The 18,471-nt window shown below is 41.0% G+C and overlaps 1 protein-coding gene across 4 annotated transcripts in view; it reads left to right on the plus strand.

The window, feature by feature from the left end:
• The window catches only part of CPNE9 (copine family member 9), an 86,410-nt gene that overhangs the window by 61,229 nt on the left and 6,710 nt on the right, over window positions 1-18,471 (plus strand). For 3 of the 4 annotated variants that reach the window (XM_042454770.1, XM_042454771.1, XM_042454772.1), the window contains 8 exons: window positions 769-872; window positions 2,577-2,681; window positions 3,401-3,442; window positions 8,274-8,349; window positions 11,258-11,311; window positions 12,375-12,436; window positions 12,784-12,830; window positions 13,358-13,539. In XM_042454770.1, coding sequence (XP_042310704.1) covers window positions 769-872; window positions 2,577-2,681; window positions 3,401-3,442; window positions 8,274-8,349; window positions 11,258-11,311; window positions 12,375-12,436; window positions 12,784-12,830; window positions 13,358-13,539 — 672 coding nt within the window. Of the gene's footprint in view, window positions 1-768; window positions 873-2,576; window positions 2,682-3,400; window positions 3,443-8,273; window positions 8,350-11,257; window positions 11,312-12,374; window positions 12,437-12,783; window positions 12,831-13,357; window positions 13,540-18,471 lie in introns of those variants that run through there. The other variant, XM_042454774.1, reaches the window with a different exon arrangement.

Consider the following 18,471-nt stretch of genomic DNA (forward strand, 5'->3'; position numbering starts at 1 on the left):
GTATGCCTTGTGGAAATGACAATTTGGAGCATGCGCAAATAAGTTATTTCCAAGTTATCAAAGGGATTTGTCTTCATCTGTCTGAAACCCACACTCGTTTTCGACCCACTTTCTTGCCTAAGTAATGTGCTTTTCACCTGTTGTTGTGCTCTGTGTGTGATAATCATTAGCAAATTTGCTTGCTTTTCTGGGATGACAACACTTTAACCGTTTTCAGGATGGAAACACATAGATCCCCATGTGATAAAGTCCTCAGAAACAAGGCCTGAAATTAATCATGTGCAAATGTGACCATCCTGTTAGTCCAGACCAGGGATTCACCACTTCAGTGGTGGCTTAGAAGTTTGGTGACCCAGAAGACTGGTCTCTTGGAAGTAAAATTAGACCTTGACTCTGAGGAACCATCTGACCAAAATGAAACTGGAATCCAAGCTTCTGCAGAGTTCTGAACTTTCTGGCCATTAATTTTGCCTACATACCAAGCACATCATTACACATCATTCCATCCACATTCTCATTCCCTTCCTTGATTCACAGAGTTGGAAGGGACCACATAAATTCAGTGGGAAAGGCATGAAATGTGAGAGAAAAACAGTTGGCAAACTTTTCTTTTTAAATTTATATCCTACCTTTCTCCTCAAAGACACATTTCAGAGTAGCTAATCCTGTTCTCAGTAGTGCCTCCAATTTCCCACCACTGTACCTCTGATTTTTGGTGATGTCTTTGCCACACCTTTGCTTTGGTTTGATACAGACTTTCTGTTACAGGACATTGTCACCATGCAGCTGTGTGCCAACAAACTCGACAAGAAGGATTTCTTCGGCAAATCTGATCCCTTCCTTGTTTTCTACCGCAGCAACGAGGATGGCACGTACGCAAGAGATACCCCTTTTGAGGCCCTAGTATCCTGTTAACCAGGCACATCTGTATACTCATGCTCCCATACCATGTGGCTACCTTGATAATGCCACTGAGTTCCTGTCTTTCAGAGACACCCTTACAGTTTTGTAGGACGTTTCTTCCATAAGGATCAGTGAGCTTGTCTTATTTCTGTGATAATTCTTTTTAGTGTCTCGTGCTTAAAGGAGATTGGAGAGAGTTGATGAAGAACCCTGTTAGGCTTCATGGCTATAACTTACAGGCCACAATTTTGATACAGAGACAAACACACATCTATTCTGAGATGGGATAATGTGTTCATTATGTTACACAAAATTCTGATGTTTTAACAGGTTACTGTTCTCCAGCATCTACAGAGATACTGGTTGCCATTTTGTGTTGTGCATATGAATTTCAAGAAACAATGCTTGCCTAGACCCAAGCCAGAATAAATTAAGTTCTCTAACCAAAGTCTGCAGTTTGTGTCTGTCTTTTACAGCTAAAAGAGCTTCCCCCCCATCCCTCCCCAACAAATAGCGAAATGGCCAAGAAATTCCATTCATGTGATGATGGGGATTTGTATCACCATAAACACCACGAGTTCCTCATGCTTTTATTGCAGGGATGAATACATGGGGACCTTATTAAACATCCCTAGGAGACCTGGACCCCTGAGCACCACAGGAAAATACTGTTGTTTTTTAAACCCCTACTGCACTGTGGGGACATGGGCATGCTTCTCCCATGTTTTGGGGGCTGGGCCCCCATGAGTTAGCATCAGGTAGTGATCAGAAGTCATTTAAAAGACCTCTCTTGGATCTAAAATACCCCCAGGGGGCTAAAAAATGTGACAAAAGTGCCCCTATGGTGCCTAGAGGTCATAATGGCAGCCTTAGAGTATAGATTTTGCCTGTCCAAATAAATGTGTATCAAGAAGACATCTCAGTGGTTGACGGGTATGCTCCCTTCTACTCTTACATGATTCATAGCAGATTTAAAGGCTGTGTGTCTAATCTAGCTCATAGGTGGTTGATGGCATTTTGCCCACAGAGCCTTCTGGGTCACCTTTTCCCCAAAGGTGACCCTATGTGGGGACAAAAGATGAATCCCTCTCTTAACCTTTCTCTCACTTAGCATTTGCAGTGATCCACTAAAAATACTTTGCTCTCCTTCCCCCCCGCCCCCTTTTCAAGGAAGAGAGAGGATGAACAGCAGACCTAGCCATTTTCACTCTTTGTTTGCATTTCAGTTAGACAAATGTTGTTTTGTACCTGTTAGATTAAGAGTGGAGATTGTGTAGCCCTCCAGATGTTGCTGGACTACAAATCTCATCAGCCCTATCCAGCATAAGGAATGCTGGGAATTTCAGTTCAACAACATCCAGAAGTCTGATCTCTGCTTTAAATCATGGGTTCTCAGCTATGGTTCCCCATAATTTTGAAGTACTGTAGCTCCCAGAATTCCTGCCCATGAACCATATGGGCTGAGACTTCTGGAAGTGGCAGTCTGTACAAATCTGAGGAGACAGGTTTGGTAACCACTGCACAGGATAATTCTACACTACACCTTACTCCTAAGCATCAACTTACCTTCCTGTCCCTTGTGGTGCTTCCACTCAGCCCACACCAAACAGCATTTCCTTTTTTTTCTCTCAGTTTGTACAGCAACCTTTGCCATGACCCCTCTCTGTTTCCAGGTTCACCATTTGTCACAAGACAGAGGTCGTGAAGAACAACCTGAACCCAGTATGGCAGCCCTTCTCAATCCCTGTGCGTGCCCTGTGCAATGGAGACTATGACAGGTAAGTGCTGATATGCCTTGGGTTTGGGTACAGAGGCTGCACGTATGCTCCCAGTAGACAAAGCACTTGAGAAGGTCCAAAATTTTGAAAAAGACATCCTTTGTCACACAGGCTTGACTTAACTTTCAGGTTAATTGACTCAATGAGGATAGTTTGGAAGATGACTTTCCTCTGATCAGTGGTAAATTTTAAAGTGAAGGCAGTCTTCATGACTGACCCCATAATCCTAAAGAGGAACCATGAAATATAGGCAGCTGTGTTGAATAGTTAGTTATCCTCTCCTTCAATGTCTCTTGTAAAGCTAATAGGTCTCAATCACCTGTCTGGAACCATGCCATCTTGAAATACTTTACATTACAACTGGGGTGGTTCATACCAATACAATGTTCCTGAGAAAATCCATCTCCAGTCAGCCTGAGCTGCTGTAAGGATTGCAGCTAAACTCAGAGGGAATGGGAAAGACTCTACAGCCTCTGGCTCCATTACATCACTATCACTGTCATGCCTCTAACCCACCCACCATCGTGGGCATCAGTAAGGTCTTGCTGTTCTTCTGAAGCAGCAGAGCAGAGGTGCACAGAACACTGATGGGCATAAACTCTGTTGAGCTTGCAGTACTTCCTTCTCTTCAGCCAGGGGAATTAAATAGTCTAAATTGGGGAAAAGCTCAAGAAAGTTACTTTCTCTGACTTACTTTATTTTTTAACCTAATGTTCCAGGACTGTGAAAATTGATGTCTACGACTGGGACCGGGATGGCAGGTGAGGTGATAGGTCTCTTTTATCTAGAACATAGGGACACATTGTGTGCCACCCTGGGGTGCTTTAGTACAGACATCTGCGGTTTGCTGCTGCTAAGGGCAAAAGATTAGAAAAGTTGTACTATACATTTCAGAATCTAGTAACCGGAAGGCCAGTGACAATGCTAGATGAGGGATTCTGGAACTTGTCTAAATTATTCTTGGTGGTATCATCCAAAAAATGATTTTTGCTAAACTATGGCTAAATCCCACCAGTAGTTTCAGTGTCAATTAATGTTATCCAGTTCCTCCCCCTACAATTGCCATGTCATTTTTCAACATTTTTGCTATCAAGTCATGAAAAAAAGAACCATATGAGGATTTCTGGAATTGTGTGCATGCATGTAAATGTGCATGTATGGGCACACATGCATGTTCCTTCAGCTCCAAGCAATAGCCATATACCTTTGGGTGGAGAAAAAAAAATACAACTTCTGTCTAAATTGAACTTCCACTTGTTCTATGTAGGCAATCTACCCACAAAATGAAATAAGGTGATTTATATTCATTTTGAATAAAATGAATACAAAGTTCCCTGAATACATCAAATTACTTCATCTAAAAGAGGGTTATGTTAAAAATGTTCAGACCTCAAAATTATTTCTAAAAACTAGGCAACAAGATTTTGGTCTGAATGTTGGATTAGGACTCTGAAAGACAAGGGTTCAAATTGCTCTCAGCCATGGAAGACCATTGGATTATCTTGGGCAAGTAATACTTAGAGTGCCTCAGAAAAAAGGCAGTGGAAAAAACCCTCTTAATAAATGTTGCTAAGGAAACTCTATGATAGGATCACCATCATTCAGAACTCTCTTAGGGCCCAAACAGACAGGCCAAAATAAAGCTGCTTTGGGTCTCTTTGGAGGTATGCTGTTTAAATGACACACACATCTTAAGAGGCCAAAAGCTTCACCAAAGCTGCACTCCAGTCCTTAGGACTGGAGCACGGCTTTGGCATGGCTTCTGGGGACTCATGCAGCATTTAAACAGCATACCTCCAAAGAGACCCAAAGCAGCTTTATTTTGGCCTGTCTGTTTGGGCCCTTAAGGGTAAATAAGGACAACAAAGCTGCTTTTGAGTCCCAGTCTGGGGGAAAGATGGGATATAAATAAATATAACAACAACAACAAAATATACATTATCAGATCATTGTAATATCAGATCATTATTTTTTATGGAAATGGGTGTTTTTCCATGGCTTCAAAATTCTACATCTCTACACACATCTCTTTATTCTGAATTGATACTATTTAGAGTAGTGTAACTGAGAGCCAGCATAGAGTAGTGGTTTGAGAGTTATCTTATTATGACTCTTAAGGTCCAGGGTTCGATTCACAGCTTGGCCATAAAACCCACTGGGTGACCTTGGGCATGTCTCATGGTCTCAGATTCAGAGGAAGGCAATGGCAAACCTCCTCTGAACAAATCTTGCCAAGAAAACCCCATGATAGGTTCGCCTTAGGTTTGGCATAAATCAGAATTACTTGAAGGCACACAGCAACAACACTTAACTAAAGCTTTAGTTGATTATGTTAATTAGTTAATTAAGCAACATATGAAAACTTGCAGGCCTAGTTAAAATATTATACATCAGGAACATTCTAGAAAAAGGGCAGGGACACTCTGAGTACATCCCCAGGGCACCCAGCTGTACCTTATATACCCTCTGTCTCCTGGGAAGAAGATTGTCTCAAGGGGGAGAATGAACAGGCTTCATCCATCTGCTAGAAAAGGAACAGCTCTAGGAGCTTTGCTTTCACATGTGTGGGCAAATTGAAAGGTTGCCCTGGGACTGCCCTGGGTTTGGTTAGTTTTTATGTAAAGCATTACATTAAGCTGCTTTGATATAAACAGCAGGCTACCAGTCTGAATATAGAGAATTTTACAGGGCAATCTTATGCATGTTTGCATAACAATGGGGCTTACTGCTAAGTAAGTATGCATAAGATTGTAGTAGTGGTAATAACAACATCAGTATAAACAGAAGTAGTAGACGTAAGTCTGGCCTAAATACGCTAAAGGCAACAGATCCTGTCCAATATTGGAAGCTAAGCAGGGTCGGTCCTGTTTAGAACTGGGACGGAGGCTGCCAATTAATATTGGGTGATGTGGGCTGTATTTCAGAGAAAGGAACTGGCAAAACCACCTCTGAGTGTTCCTTGTCTAAGAAAACCCTATGAAATTCATGGGATTGTCAACAGGCAACTTGAAGGCACATACTGAAACACAGAAGAACCAAATAAATCAACTCCATTATAGAGTTATTTAGCTTTAAAACTTAGGCTGGGACAAACAGGGAAGGTAGTGATCAGAGGTTGAAAAAGTAATGTTTTTAATAACACGTCCCAGAAACTCCAGCCAACATAGCTAGTTTTGGCTGGGGATTACAGGTTATCTAGTCCAACAGTAATTTTTCCAAGTTCTAAATTTGCCCCAGCCTGGGAGATTGAATGCAGGGTAAATGAAGTGGGTACACACTACATTATTTGCAAACAGAAGCATCATCCCAAGACATTTGAGAGTCAGCCAGGGAAATACTGTACAAATGGAGCAAATGAACAGGTCGCTTCAGGTAAGGACCACTGGTGCTCCACAGCCAGACAAGAGAAACATTACCCTGAAGCAACACAGTTCCCTAGGGCACACTCCGCTGCTATTTTACAGAAATATTTTCTTCTTCTTCTCCCAACTTCAGACTCCTTTGAAAACACTGCATATCAAAACACTTGGAGCATTAAAGCTTGTGCAGTTTATTTTTTAAAAGTGCAGTATTAAGCCCAGCTTGATTCTTTTTAACAAGGGATGGATCAATGCATGCAGTACAAAATGGGAGAGAATTCAGTGCTAATTCTACCTGTAGATGCGAGAAGCCATTTGAATTTATTTTTCCCTCTGTGTTTCTGTTTCTATTTATCTGAATGTGATGGACTAGGACAGCATAGATATAATCATTTTTAGCTTTAGACAAGAGTTTTAGAACATGGGGATTTTATTTTTGGACCATAACTCCCCGAAACCTTCAGCTAGCAGAGCCAGTGGTCATGCTGACCAGGTAGTTTGATAATTCTAGGAGTTGTAATCTCCCAAAAGTAAAATTTCCAAACTCTGCTTTTTATCTGAGCAGATTCCAATCTCTGCTTGGATAGTTTTCTACTTGTGAAGTTGTGAGAGATCATTTTAAAAGTATTTAATAATAATAATATTTATTATTATTATTATTAAAAAGTATTTATATTTATTAAGACAAAAATGTGTTAATGACCTCCTTTACTGCTGCTTTTCTGCTATGATTTCTTTTTTGAAAGTCCAGTTGCACTTTTATGGTGATTTTGGGTGCTCATTGAGCATGGTTTTTCTGGCTCACTGTCCTCCTCACCTTCTTTTCTAGCCCTGTTTCAGAGCCTTTCTCTCTTATTTGCTCTCACTCACACATACACACTAGTCAGGAAACTTTTTTTTTTCATTACCCTTTCTGTCTTGCTTGCTATTTCTTCTTAACTTTGAACTTATTAATTGCTGGCAGATAAAAGTGAGCATAGATCAGACAGATAGATCAGTAGCTGCTGGCTTCACCTGCCAATGGTTGGGTGATCAGTTAACTCTAAAATTAACAAGAGGTCTGATCAGGAGCACACCCACTCACAACAGCAAAAAAGACCTTTTTAAATGTAAAACTGTTTTCATTTTATATATATTTCTGGGGAGGGCACACACACCAAAGGGGCAGAGATAATGTTATGGGGGTTGAATAGTGTTTTTAGGAACACAAGGGCTAGTGCAATAAGGCCCCAAGTGTTTTCCAATCCTACTGTAGGCCCAAGGGCTTGATGAATTGGAGTAGATGATGAAGTGAAGATGCTTGGATTCCCTGGAGAGTGTGTGTTCGGGAATGGGTTTGTGGAAAGGTTGCATGCTTGAATTTTTGCACTATTCCTACTGAAAGCTCATGCTTCTATCTTTCCTTAGGTTAACTGAGCCCTATCATGAGGGCATATTTAGTACAGTATATGGAGATTTTAGCACTGCCTTTCCTCCCAGCCTCAGCGTGGACTGCAACTCTTAAAAACTTTCTAAAAATTGGTGTTATTGCACACTTCTGTGCCCTGTCTGGAGGCATCCTGTACCGATCTTGGCATCCTGTACTTGATCTGTACTTCTTTGGCACTTCCCGTTCTTTCAAAAAGTACCAGAGAAGTACAGATTGAGTATGGGGTGCCAAGATCGGCATGGGATGCCTCCAGACTGGGCCCAGAAGTGTGCGATAACACCCGTTTAAAAAAAGTTTTTAAAAGTTTCAGCCTACACTGAGGCTGGGAGGAAAGATAATCTATTTCTGCTGGTTTATACCTCTTTGAATGTCATGGTTCCATCCGATGCAACTTGTAGTTGAGCTCTCCTAAATTACAGTACGAGAGATATCTTCCAGATAATTGTATTTACCTTATCAACCTACAAATTCCATAATTCCTGCAAGTCAGAGCAATGACAGTTGAAGTGGGATTGAACTGCTATAATGTGGTTTAAATTTTCTCTGGTCTTTTTCACACTACACAGTTACAGTTTGGTTTGGTGAGATGTTTTGTGAGCTGTTTGTAGCTTTGTGAGATATCTAAAAAAAATTCTTTGCCAAAAGGCCACTGTGCCTCACCAAACTACAAATCCCAGGACTTCATTGCATGCAGCCATGGAAATTAAAGTGGTATCAAACTGCTATAACTGTGATGTGTGAAAGAGATCTTTGAGTGTGCCATTACTGATCAGCTACTTTGCTTCTTTCGCTTTTGTCCTGCAGCCATGATTTCATTGGAGAGTTTGCCACAAGCTACAGGGAGCTCTCTCGTGCCCAGAGCCAGTTTACAGTCTATGAGGTAAGTTCTTCCCAACTGAAACACAGAATATATCAAGCTACTGAGTTTACTACATACTTCTTATACATACAATCAACCTACTTCATGGGTCTGGAAAGATGCCAAATAATAATGCAAGGGCTTTAACTTTTATAAGCCTTTTTCTCAAAAGAGTTGGGATGTAGCTTCCAGTACTAAATGAGATTTAATAAATAAATAAAGGTCCTTGTCCTTTTCTATCTACTTCAGTCACACTTGACAGCATTTGAGCTGCTCCCTTTTGATGTCCATTTGACAGCAATTTGATGCTCAGCAATTAGTGAGTGATAATCTTTAATTCCATGCTTGCTGATTTCTGTTTATCAAAGATCTTAAAGGCACAGGCAGGACCACAGTTGAGTGACAAAGCACACATCTTACATCTGTATGATCCCAGATTCAGTCCTTCTAGCACAGATATGGGGAATCTGTAGCACTCCAGGAATCAATAAATTCTTAATCCCATCATCCCTCACCACTGACAAAGCTATCAGGAATTGATGAGAATTATAAACCTACAACATCTGAATGGTTACAAGTTTCCCACCTTCCCTTTTAGTGTTTCCATTTGAAAATGATCAGAAAGCAGGATGGAGCTGGGGGAAGTGATTCTGTGTGAGATCTGTTTAGTTGCAGAAAATAAAAGATACTGGCCCAAAACCCCCTTAAAGCACCAGATCCAGTTAGTTATTGAACAAGAGACCACCAAGGAACAGCAGGTGCTATAGGCTATATTTCAGAGGAAGGAACTGGCAAAATCACCTCTGAGTATTCTTGGGAGTGCTTTGATTGTGAGTTCCTGCATGGCAGGAGGTTGGACTGGATGGCCCTTGTGGTCTCTTCCAACTCTATGATTCCATGATTCTATTCCTTGCCTGAAATTCATGGGGTCACCACAAGCTGACAGGCAATGCAAAGGCGTGCGCACACTCACAAAACAAACCTTGAAAATCATATTTCTTGGACTACATCTTCCAGAAACCACTAGCAACCTGTAGCTAGATTAAATTCAAAGCAATAGATAGATGGGTGGCTTCCAAACTCTCAAAAGATGGGAAATATCAGACTTGGGATAAGAGATGTTCCTAAGAGCATGGGCTGGGTTGGATTTTTGCTTGAGTTTGTTTGGTAGTTTGTTGGCAACTCAGCCATTGCTCCCTGGCTGTTGTTTATTGGGTGACAGAATTACAAGAGTCACCGTATTTCGTTTCCCCTGCTATTTTGTACAGTATTTAGGGCAAGCCAGGTAACCTATCTTGTGTGGTTCTGTTTCAATAAATTGTTATGACCACTTTGGGTGATATTACACAGTTTGAGCTCACAATTTAATAAAACCCCAGCATCACAAACATCTAACAGAGGAAAATAAACAATCATCTTGACTGTGGCCACTCTGAACTTCTCCTTGCAAAGCGATTTGTTTTTCTTCCACTGAACAGGACTTTCTTACAAACATGTCACTGAAGTGGATGCTTTCTAATGTCATTCTTGGTGCATTTTGGAGAATTCAGTCCCAGAAGTAGGAATCAGAGATACTGAGAGCCAATGTGACATAGCAGTAAAGAGTATTGAATATAGACATTGAAGATCCAGGTTCAAGTCACCAAAGAGTCATGAAATTCATTAGGAGACCTTTGGTCCAGTCACTGTCTCACAGAGTTGTTGTGAGAATAAAAGTGGAAAGAAGGAAACATGCATTCACCATCCAGAGCTCATTGGAGAAGATGTGGGATACAAATGTAATAAATACTAATACAGAAGAGGGCAAAGCTGAGATAACTTTGTCACTTACAAGCTGCTGAAAGTGTGGGGAGAGCCCCAGCTGTACAGTATTGCTTCTGTACATGGCTGATATATTTGACAGACCCACAAAAGATTAAATCTTTACAAAAGAATAAATCTGAGCACACACCCTGAGGCATAACAGATGATTAGCAACATCCATGGCTGCAACTGCACTGCAGAAATAATGCAGTTTGATGCTGCCATGACTCAGTGCAATGAAATTCTAGGATTTGTAGTTTCATGAGATGTTTAGCCTTCCCTGTCAGGAAGCTCTGGTGGCACAACAAACTACAAAATCTCAAGGGTCCATAGGATGGAGCTATGGCAATTAACATGGTGTGAAACTGCATTAATTCTGCAGTACAGATGTAACTCCCCCCCCCCCAATTTTCTCTGCTAGCTTATCACACTGGGGCTGATTTAAACATTAAAAAGAGATTAAAACACATTTAAAGCATTATGCAAATGAAGCAGAAATGGCAATAATTGCGCGAATGATTATCACATGCAAATGTGCAAATAAAGTGGTATCGAAAATGCATTGTTGCTGAAATTCCCAAAGTAAAAGGATGTGCATTAATGATTCTCTGTGACAGCTTTAATGGCGGGTTTTGTGAGACATTGTGTCAAATCGTTACGCGTAATTACCTGCTTTTTCTGGGATAAACTCCCAAGCTCGTTCATATGATAAACTCCTATGTTAAACCTTAGGTAAACTTTTGAACATGGAAAGGTTCCCTTTTGAACTGCAATTTCCAGAACCTCCCAGAAAGATATTCAGTTGGGGGGGTGGAGAGGGGGTGGTTTTTAGGAATTGTAGTCCAAAAAATTTAATTTTTCTAAGCCTTGTTTCACCTAATGGTTGCTTCCACATTAGTCCACAGGTTGCCTTTTTTTTTTTTAAGGCAAACCTGCCTTTGGATATGGAGTTGGATTTGCCTCTCTCTTTCTGTCTTTCCCACAATCTTCCCAGCCGGGATGAGAAAATAGGGTCCACACAATGGAAGCCATATCAGTTTGGGTAGATGCTGTTGTGATACAAAATGGCAACATTGGACTCAGGGATAGAGAAGACTCATCTGTTATTCTTCTGCTCCAACACCAGGTTTCAAATCCTAGGAAGAAATGCAAGAAAAAGAAATACATTAACTCGGGCACTGTAAGTGTGTTTCTTTTCTCCTACTCCTTCTCCCCATCACTAGAAATAGAACGCTTAGGGATCAGTCATCTGAGGCTTACCATATGATGGTGAGGTAGCCTATTCTCTACAGTGCAGTATAGCTTTTCTCCCAAGCTGTCTTGTAATTTTTTGCTCTTGCAGTGGAATTACTTGTTTCCCTAACCGTTAATAATATTAACACTGCTTTTCAGAATGTCTTTGAGCCTCTGCTTCACTTCTATGAAGCTGCTCCAAAATGGAAAGCTGCCTCTCCACGCATGTGGCCATGTCACCTATCCTCTCCTGTCTTGTACAAAGCTTGGCAGTAGCTAGTTAATTATTTTTTATTTATTTCAATTAGTTCCTCTTTTTTTTCAGTCCTCAGGCATTACTTTACAGTTGTAAATTGAAATGGAACAACTTTATTCCTCTTGTGGTGCCACTGTTACTCTCATCTACACCTAAAATAACATGGTTTTAGTGATTCCTCAGGCAGCTACTTATGTTCTGTTGTGGATGTTGAGGGGATAATGATGTTGTTTTGTGGAAGGAATGTCTGTTTTGTATCACAGACTAATGGCTTGTAGCATTCAGATGGCTTTCAAAAAAGGAACACAAAGAGTTATTTCCAGAAAGCTACTTTAAATGCAACTATTAAGGCAACTAACTACTTTGGAGCCTTGGAAGTACAATTAAAGTAATCACTGAATAGAAACATGGCTCTTTCTTAAAACCAATGGGCCTCACTGATTTATTTCAAATTTATTTCAAATTTATTTCAAATATTACACATAAGGTTTTTAAACTGCTTTAATTTGTTAATATTTTAAATATATTTTAATCTATCTAAATTATTATTTGTTGTTTTTAAATTGTTTTAACCTGTTCATATTTGTTTTACCTCTAAGCCACCTTGAGATCTTTTGATATAGGGCAGGATAGATGTATTTTTAATAGGTAGATCAATAAAAAAGAATTACTTTCAAGCATTGGAACTACAGCTAAAGTAATAGTTGTAGTGCTGCCTTCTCTCCCCTTCCCAATCTCTTTCTCTTCTTTATAGGTCACTCTTCTTTCTTTCACGGTGGAGTCAGAATTCACCTTTGTTGATTATATCCGAGGCGGGTACGTCACTCAAAAAACCTGGATGCCACCCAGGTCACTCAGGTGCCAGAGGTCAGGGGCCAACAATCCTATTCCTGCCTTCACTGCTCCTGAAGCATTGCCCCAGAAAGAGGTTGTAAGGAGAGTGGCAGAGGCAGGAATGGGCAGAACAAAATAGTGTGTGGAGCATAAAGGTTTTACACACCTGAGGACAGGTAGAGATCTTAAGGATGGGGCTGTTCTGCTTTGAGACAACTGACCAGAGACAGAGCAGAAGTGCTGGTGAGGCTGGGGAAAGAACTGAAGACAGTTTAGGAGATTCATATGAATGGCAGCTTCTGTTTCTGTCTTCTCCATCTCACCCTTAGGACCCAGCTGAATTTCACAGTTGCCATTGATTTCACAGCTTCCAATGGTAAGTGCAAAACACCCCTGAGTCACTATGGGGATAGTGGCAGCCTAGCTGCTGGAAGCCAAGCTGCCAAGATCCTATGGTCACAGGGTAAGATCTTTAGCCACCCTCCTCCTTCGGGAGACCTGGTTTGGGTACTGCACCTATTTCCAAAGTGCCTTATAAGATGTTCTTTGTCACTGGGGATGAGGAGTGGGATCAAAGAGGAGGAGAATTAAGCTTTGGGAAAAGAAACTGGAGGCTGCAACCCACTGGGTGTGGATGAAAGAGCAACTATGAAGGAGGGGAGGAAGATAATGAGAGAAGGGAGTGGGAAGACCCACGATGGTTACATCCCAGAGGAGGGAAGGGGAGGTACAGCCAAGCTAAAGTGAGGAGAAAGATGGCGTTTGTGGTCTCTTCCAACTCTATGATTCTATGCCATCACGGTTTCCCTATATTGTGCATGCATCACTTGTGGGACACCCCAGAATTAAATGGCTGGGGTGTGCAAGGAATTTTAGAGCCTGACAGAATGCCTTTTCACACAGGAATTCCTTCACAGCCCACCTCCCTCCATTACATGAGCCCATATCAACTCAGCTCCTATGCCATGGCGCTGAAGGCTGTTGGTGAAATCATCCAGGATTATGACAGCGATAAGCTTTTCCCTGCCTACGGCTTTGGCGCCAAAGTCCCACCAGATGGAAAGGTGTCCCACCAGTTCCCTTTGGTAGGTTGGAGTTCACTCTGAGTTGGGCGGAGTGTCAGGGCAAGGTCCCTCCCTTTTATATGTATGCTTCCTGGTTCACTCCTTGGCATCTTCCATGACTGTGAAATGAGAGATCTGTAGGGAGAGATCTCGCCACTCAGATGGAGAGTACCAGGACAGAGGGGTTGTTGTGCTGGCTTATTATGAGGCAGATCCTTAATGTCCTCATGGATTTGGTTTTTGTGGAATTTTTTGGAAAATCCAAGACCTGGTGTGCTGTATTGGTTTAAGTGTGGGACTAGGATTGTGGGAGACTAGAGTTCAAATCCCCCTCAACCATGGAAACACAAAGGATGACCTTGGGCATGTCATTCCCTCTCAGATTTAGATGAAGGCAATGGCAAACTAATGTTGAATAAAACTTGCCTTGAAAATGCTAGGAGAGGATATTGTATGGTTCTTTTAATATTGTGAAGCTGCTCTGAGTTTAAGTCCTGGGAAAAGAGCAGGATACAAATAATAATAATAACAACAACAGCAACCATCAGTAAGGACCTTATCATACAGGCAAAATCGGAGGGAAATCAGGGGTTTCGTCCCAAGTTCCAAGCGATTATCCTGTGCAAAACATGATATTGCAATTAAGACTTTCACACACATCACTATTAAACAGGCAATAAACAGCAACAAATCATTTTTGGGATTTCCTCATGAATGATTCGTTGCTGTTTATTGCCTGTTTAATAGCGATGTTATGTGAAAATCTTAATTGTGATATCAAGTTTTGCATGGGAAAATCGCTGTTTAAACCTCCAATTTTGCCCAATTTCCCCATGTGATAAGATCCAGAGAGCCGACTAGAAAGAACATAACAGTAAGAAGTAATAACCAGATCATCTTGTATACTAACAGTGAACCCATTCTCTGAGAGAGGATTCTAGATTAATTAATGGAAACTTTCTTATATAGGAGAGAGGTACTGGGGAAGATGAGAGCCAGCATGATGTTGGTTATTACCTATAAAACTCTACATAATAATACATGGCGTGGGTCCAGCATACTTGAGGGAACGCCTCCTCCCATACAATCCTTCCCGCATACTCATGTCCGCTGGGAAGAACTTACTCCAGCCAAAGAAAACCAGGCTGGTGGTGACTTCCCAGAGGACCTTTTCAGCTGCCACTCCTAAAATATGGAATGACCTGCTGTAAGAGATCTGCCATATTACATCTTTGGAGATGTTTAAAAAGGTGATAAAGACGGATCTCTTCCGGCGGTCCTTTCCAGGCTAACCTCCAGCTGAATTAACCAAATTGATCCATTCACTCTTTCACTGCCTTTCCTGATGGTCTTTTGGAATAATTCGACCTGTGTCGATCCTTAGTTACAAAATTTGTAACTAAGTACACTGTACTGGGGATATTGTATTGTATCTTGATATTTATGTGTATTTTTAGCAGAAAGAGGGAGGGTTAAGGGAATTAAGGGAATTTTATTATTGTCTGTATATCTGTTTTATTGGACTGTTGTTACCCGCCTAGATCTCAGAAGGGAGAGGCCAGATATAAATATATTATTATTATTATTATTATTATTATTATTATTATTATTATTATTATTATTATTATTATGGTTTGAGTGTTGGACTTTGGAGAGCAGGGTTCATGAAATCACTGGGTGACCTTGGACAAATCGCATGCTCTCAGCTTCAGGGAATGGCAATGGCAATGGCAAACCTCTTCGGAATAAATCTTGCCAAGAAAACCTCATGGTAGGTTTGCCTTGAGGTCGCCGTAAGTCAGGGTTGACTTGAAGGCACACAACAACAGCAACAACTGGGCAAGATTGTGCAAAACCCCAAAGAATAGTACAGGGGAAAAAACCCCAATAATTTTTAGAGCTCATTCCCACTTACACTTTAAACTGATTTCTGATTCGCCTTCGCTCCATGTTGGTAATTGATTCCAAAAGGTCCGTTGTTCCCACTATGAAACTGGGTATTTTCATTATCCCCTTGTAGCCGCTTCTTTTTTGACATGATTGTTGTCCCCACTAGTTTGCACTGGTTGAAAATGCATGTCAGTCATCTGTGCATCATCAGTGACAGAAGTGGCAGCCCGGCTTGGGAACTATTATATTAAAAAAAAATTGATGGAAGATGTGATTCAGTGGTTTTGCAACTACTTGCAATCAATGAGGCAAGCAGTTGCAAAACCAATGAATCAAATCTATCAATTTTATTTTTTCAAAATTGATAGAAGATTCATTTAATTGATTTTGCAATTACTTACTTCACTGATTACAAGTAGCTGCAAAATCCATTAATTGAATCTTCTATCAATTTTATTTTTTTTTAAAAATCATACATCCAGAGGTCACACCACAAGCACAAAAGCAGCGCTGGGAGGGGAGGATGCTTGATCTACCAAAATCTGAGGAGGGATTAGTCCCTCCCCTCCAGAATGATGCGATTTAGATCTGTCATTCCCACTTGTTGAACACGCTTAGGCATCTACAGTCAGCCCTTCTTATACACTGATTTTTTATACACAGATTCAAGCATACACGGTTTGAAAATATGCCAAAAAAGTATAAATTTACCTTGCTTTTCCATTTTTATAAGGGACGCCATTTTGCTATGTCATTATACTTAATGGGACTTGAGCATACACGGATTTTGTTATACATGGGGGATCTTGGAACCAAACCCCAGCGTATAACAAGGGTCCACTGTATTCTTTTCAAAAGAACTGCTAAGAAACTAGTATCTGGAAAAACTAGGGCTTGTTGCGTTTGCCTCACTTTATCATGGCAGAAATCGATCAAAGTAGGATCAGAATCGGTTTCAAATGGGAACGATGGACCTATAAACTGATCGGCGATTCGCTTTAAATCATAGTGGGAACGAGAGCTGGGGAAAATTACTATTTACTATTTTGAACTGTAGCTCCTAGGATCACCAGTCAGCACCTATCAAGATTGTTACAGCTACTGGACATATGCCCGGTGATTCTGGAAGTGGTAATCAGAAAAGGGAACTTTTCCAAGTTCTGGGGAATATATTCAGATGGGGCAGGGGTCGACTATTGTGGATTGGATATGCTGAATAGCCAAAGATTTCTAAGTGACTTGGGACAAAACTGAAATATTGAGAGGAGGGATGGAATATCTTCAAATGGACAGCTGAATGGGGCCACCTTACATTGCAACATTTGATTGAAGTTTTTTACACACACACACAAAAACGATGGATGCCAGCCATAAAAGCCTTCGACTTCACATTTGATTGCAGGTTCTACTTTTCTCTTACAATATTTGAATGGCAGGGCCTGGCTCTGGAAGCAATCAAGTCAAGTCAAAGTTGTTCAATCACTTCAGTCATTCACAGAATGTCATAACAAAAGCAGAACAGTATAACAGCCGATTGCTCTTTTTAACAGTAGCATTTAATGGAACTGGCAAAGTAAGAAAAGATGCACAATAGCTGCAATTTGCTACTTTAGTTGCCACACATCATACTAAATTTCCGAGCTCCTGCCAAAGACTTTGCAGCTCTTGGTGCCTTTACAGAGGTGGCTTCTAGTGCTGCCCAGTCATTTCTCCTCCGTTTTCACTTACAACTGGAATGACAATGAGTTTCAGAAATATTGTGCATTTTCTCTGCATACATCCTACTGTGTTCTGTCTACAATAGTGTATGTCAGTTTCTGTAGGTAGGGTGATTTAAGATTGGTGCACATTTACTGTAACTTTTGAGATAGTAAGTGCCATATTATGACAGCATGTCTTTTATGGCACCATTTCTTTTATCACTTTTTTGTTATGTGGCTTCAAGACAGCTGCAGTTTGTGGCAACTATATCTTAGGATTTTCTTCACAAGATTTTCTCAGAGGAGGTGCATTGCCATTGCCTTCCTCTTAGGCAGCAAGAGTGTGATAGTGTGACTTGCCTAAGATCACACAGTGAGTTTCCGTGGCTGATCTCCTAGACTCCTAGTCTAGCACTCAAACTACTCTATTGTGCTGCCTTTTTGTGTGTGTATGTGCTTTCAAGTTGCACGTCAACCTATGGCAATCCCATGAATTTCATAGGATTTTCTTAGGCAAGGAATACTCGGAGGTAGTTTGGCTGTTTCCTCCCTCTGAAATAGCCCATAGCACCTAGAATTTGTTCAAGATGTTCCATCCAAGTCTTACCCAGGGGTGAGCCCACTTAGCTTCCAAAATTAGACAGAATCTGGTATTTACCCATTATTTAATATGCACTACAGTACTTTTTCAACTTTATGTTTTAAATGAATTACAGCTCTAGTACTATGTTGTCATTAGAAAAAAAAACCATTTAAATATGTACAGTTGCTCCTTTGAACTCGCGGTGGATCCATTCCAGACCCCTCTGTGAGTTTGAAATCTTACACGTATTCAAGCCCATAGGCTTGAATGGGGCACGTGCATGAGAGGTGTGTGCTGCAGGCATGCACCCCATTAAGATGAATAGTGGTCGCCCTTCCACAGATTCCCAAGTCCGCACATTTCAAGACTGTGGACTTGGAGGGGCGACTGTATAGTGTTATGGTGATGTGATGGTATAGTATTGTTGCTGTGTGCCCTCAAATCATTTCTGACTAATAGGTGAACCTATCATGGAAAAAGTACTGTAGTGCATATTAAATAATGGGTAAATACCAGATCCTGTCTAATTTTGGAAGCTAAGTGGGGTCACCCCTGGGTAAGACTTGGATGGAACACCTTGAACAAATTCTAGGTGTTATGGGCTATTTCAGAGGGAGGAAACAGCTAAACTGCCTCTGAGTATTCCTTGCCTAAGAAAACCTTGCCTAGGAAAACCTAACATGGAGTTTTTGTGGCAAGATTTGTTCAGAGAGGGTGAGAGAGCACGATTTACCCAAGGTCACCCAGTAGATTTCCATGGCTGAGAGGGGATTTGAAACC

The sequence above is a fragment of the Sceloporus undulatus genome, chromosome 2 (genome assembly GCF_019175285.1).
Source record: "Sceloporus undulatus isolate JIND9_A2432 ecotype Alabama chromosome 2, SceUnd_v1.1, whole genome shotgun sequence".
Lineage (NCBI taxonomy): Eukaryota > Metazoa > Chordata > Lepidosauria > Squamata > Phrynosomatidae > Sceloporus > Sceloporus undulatus.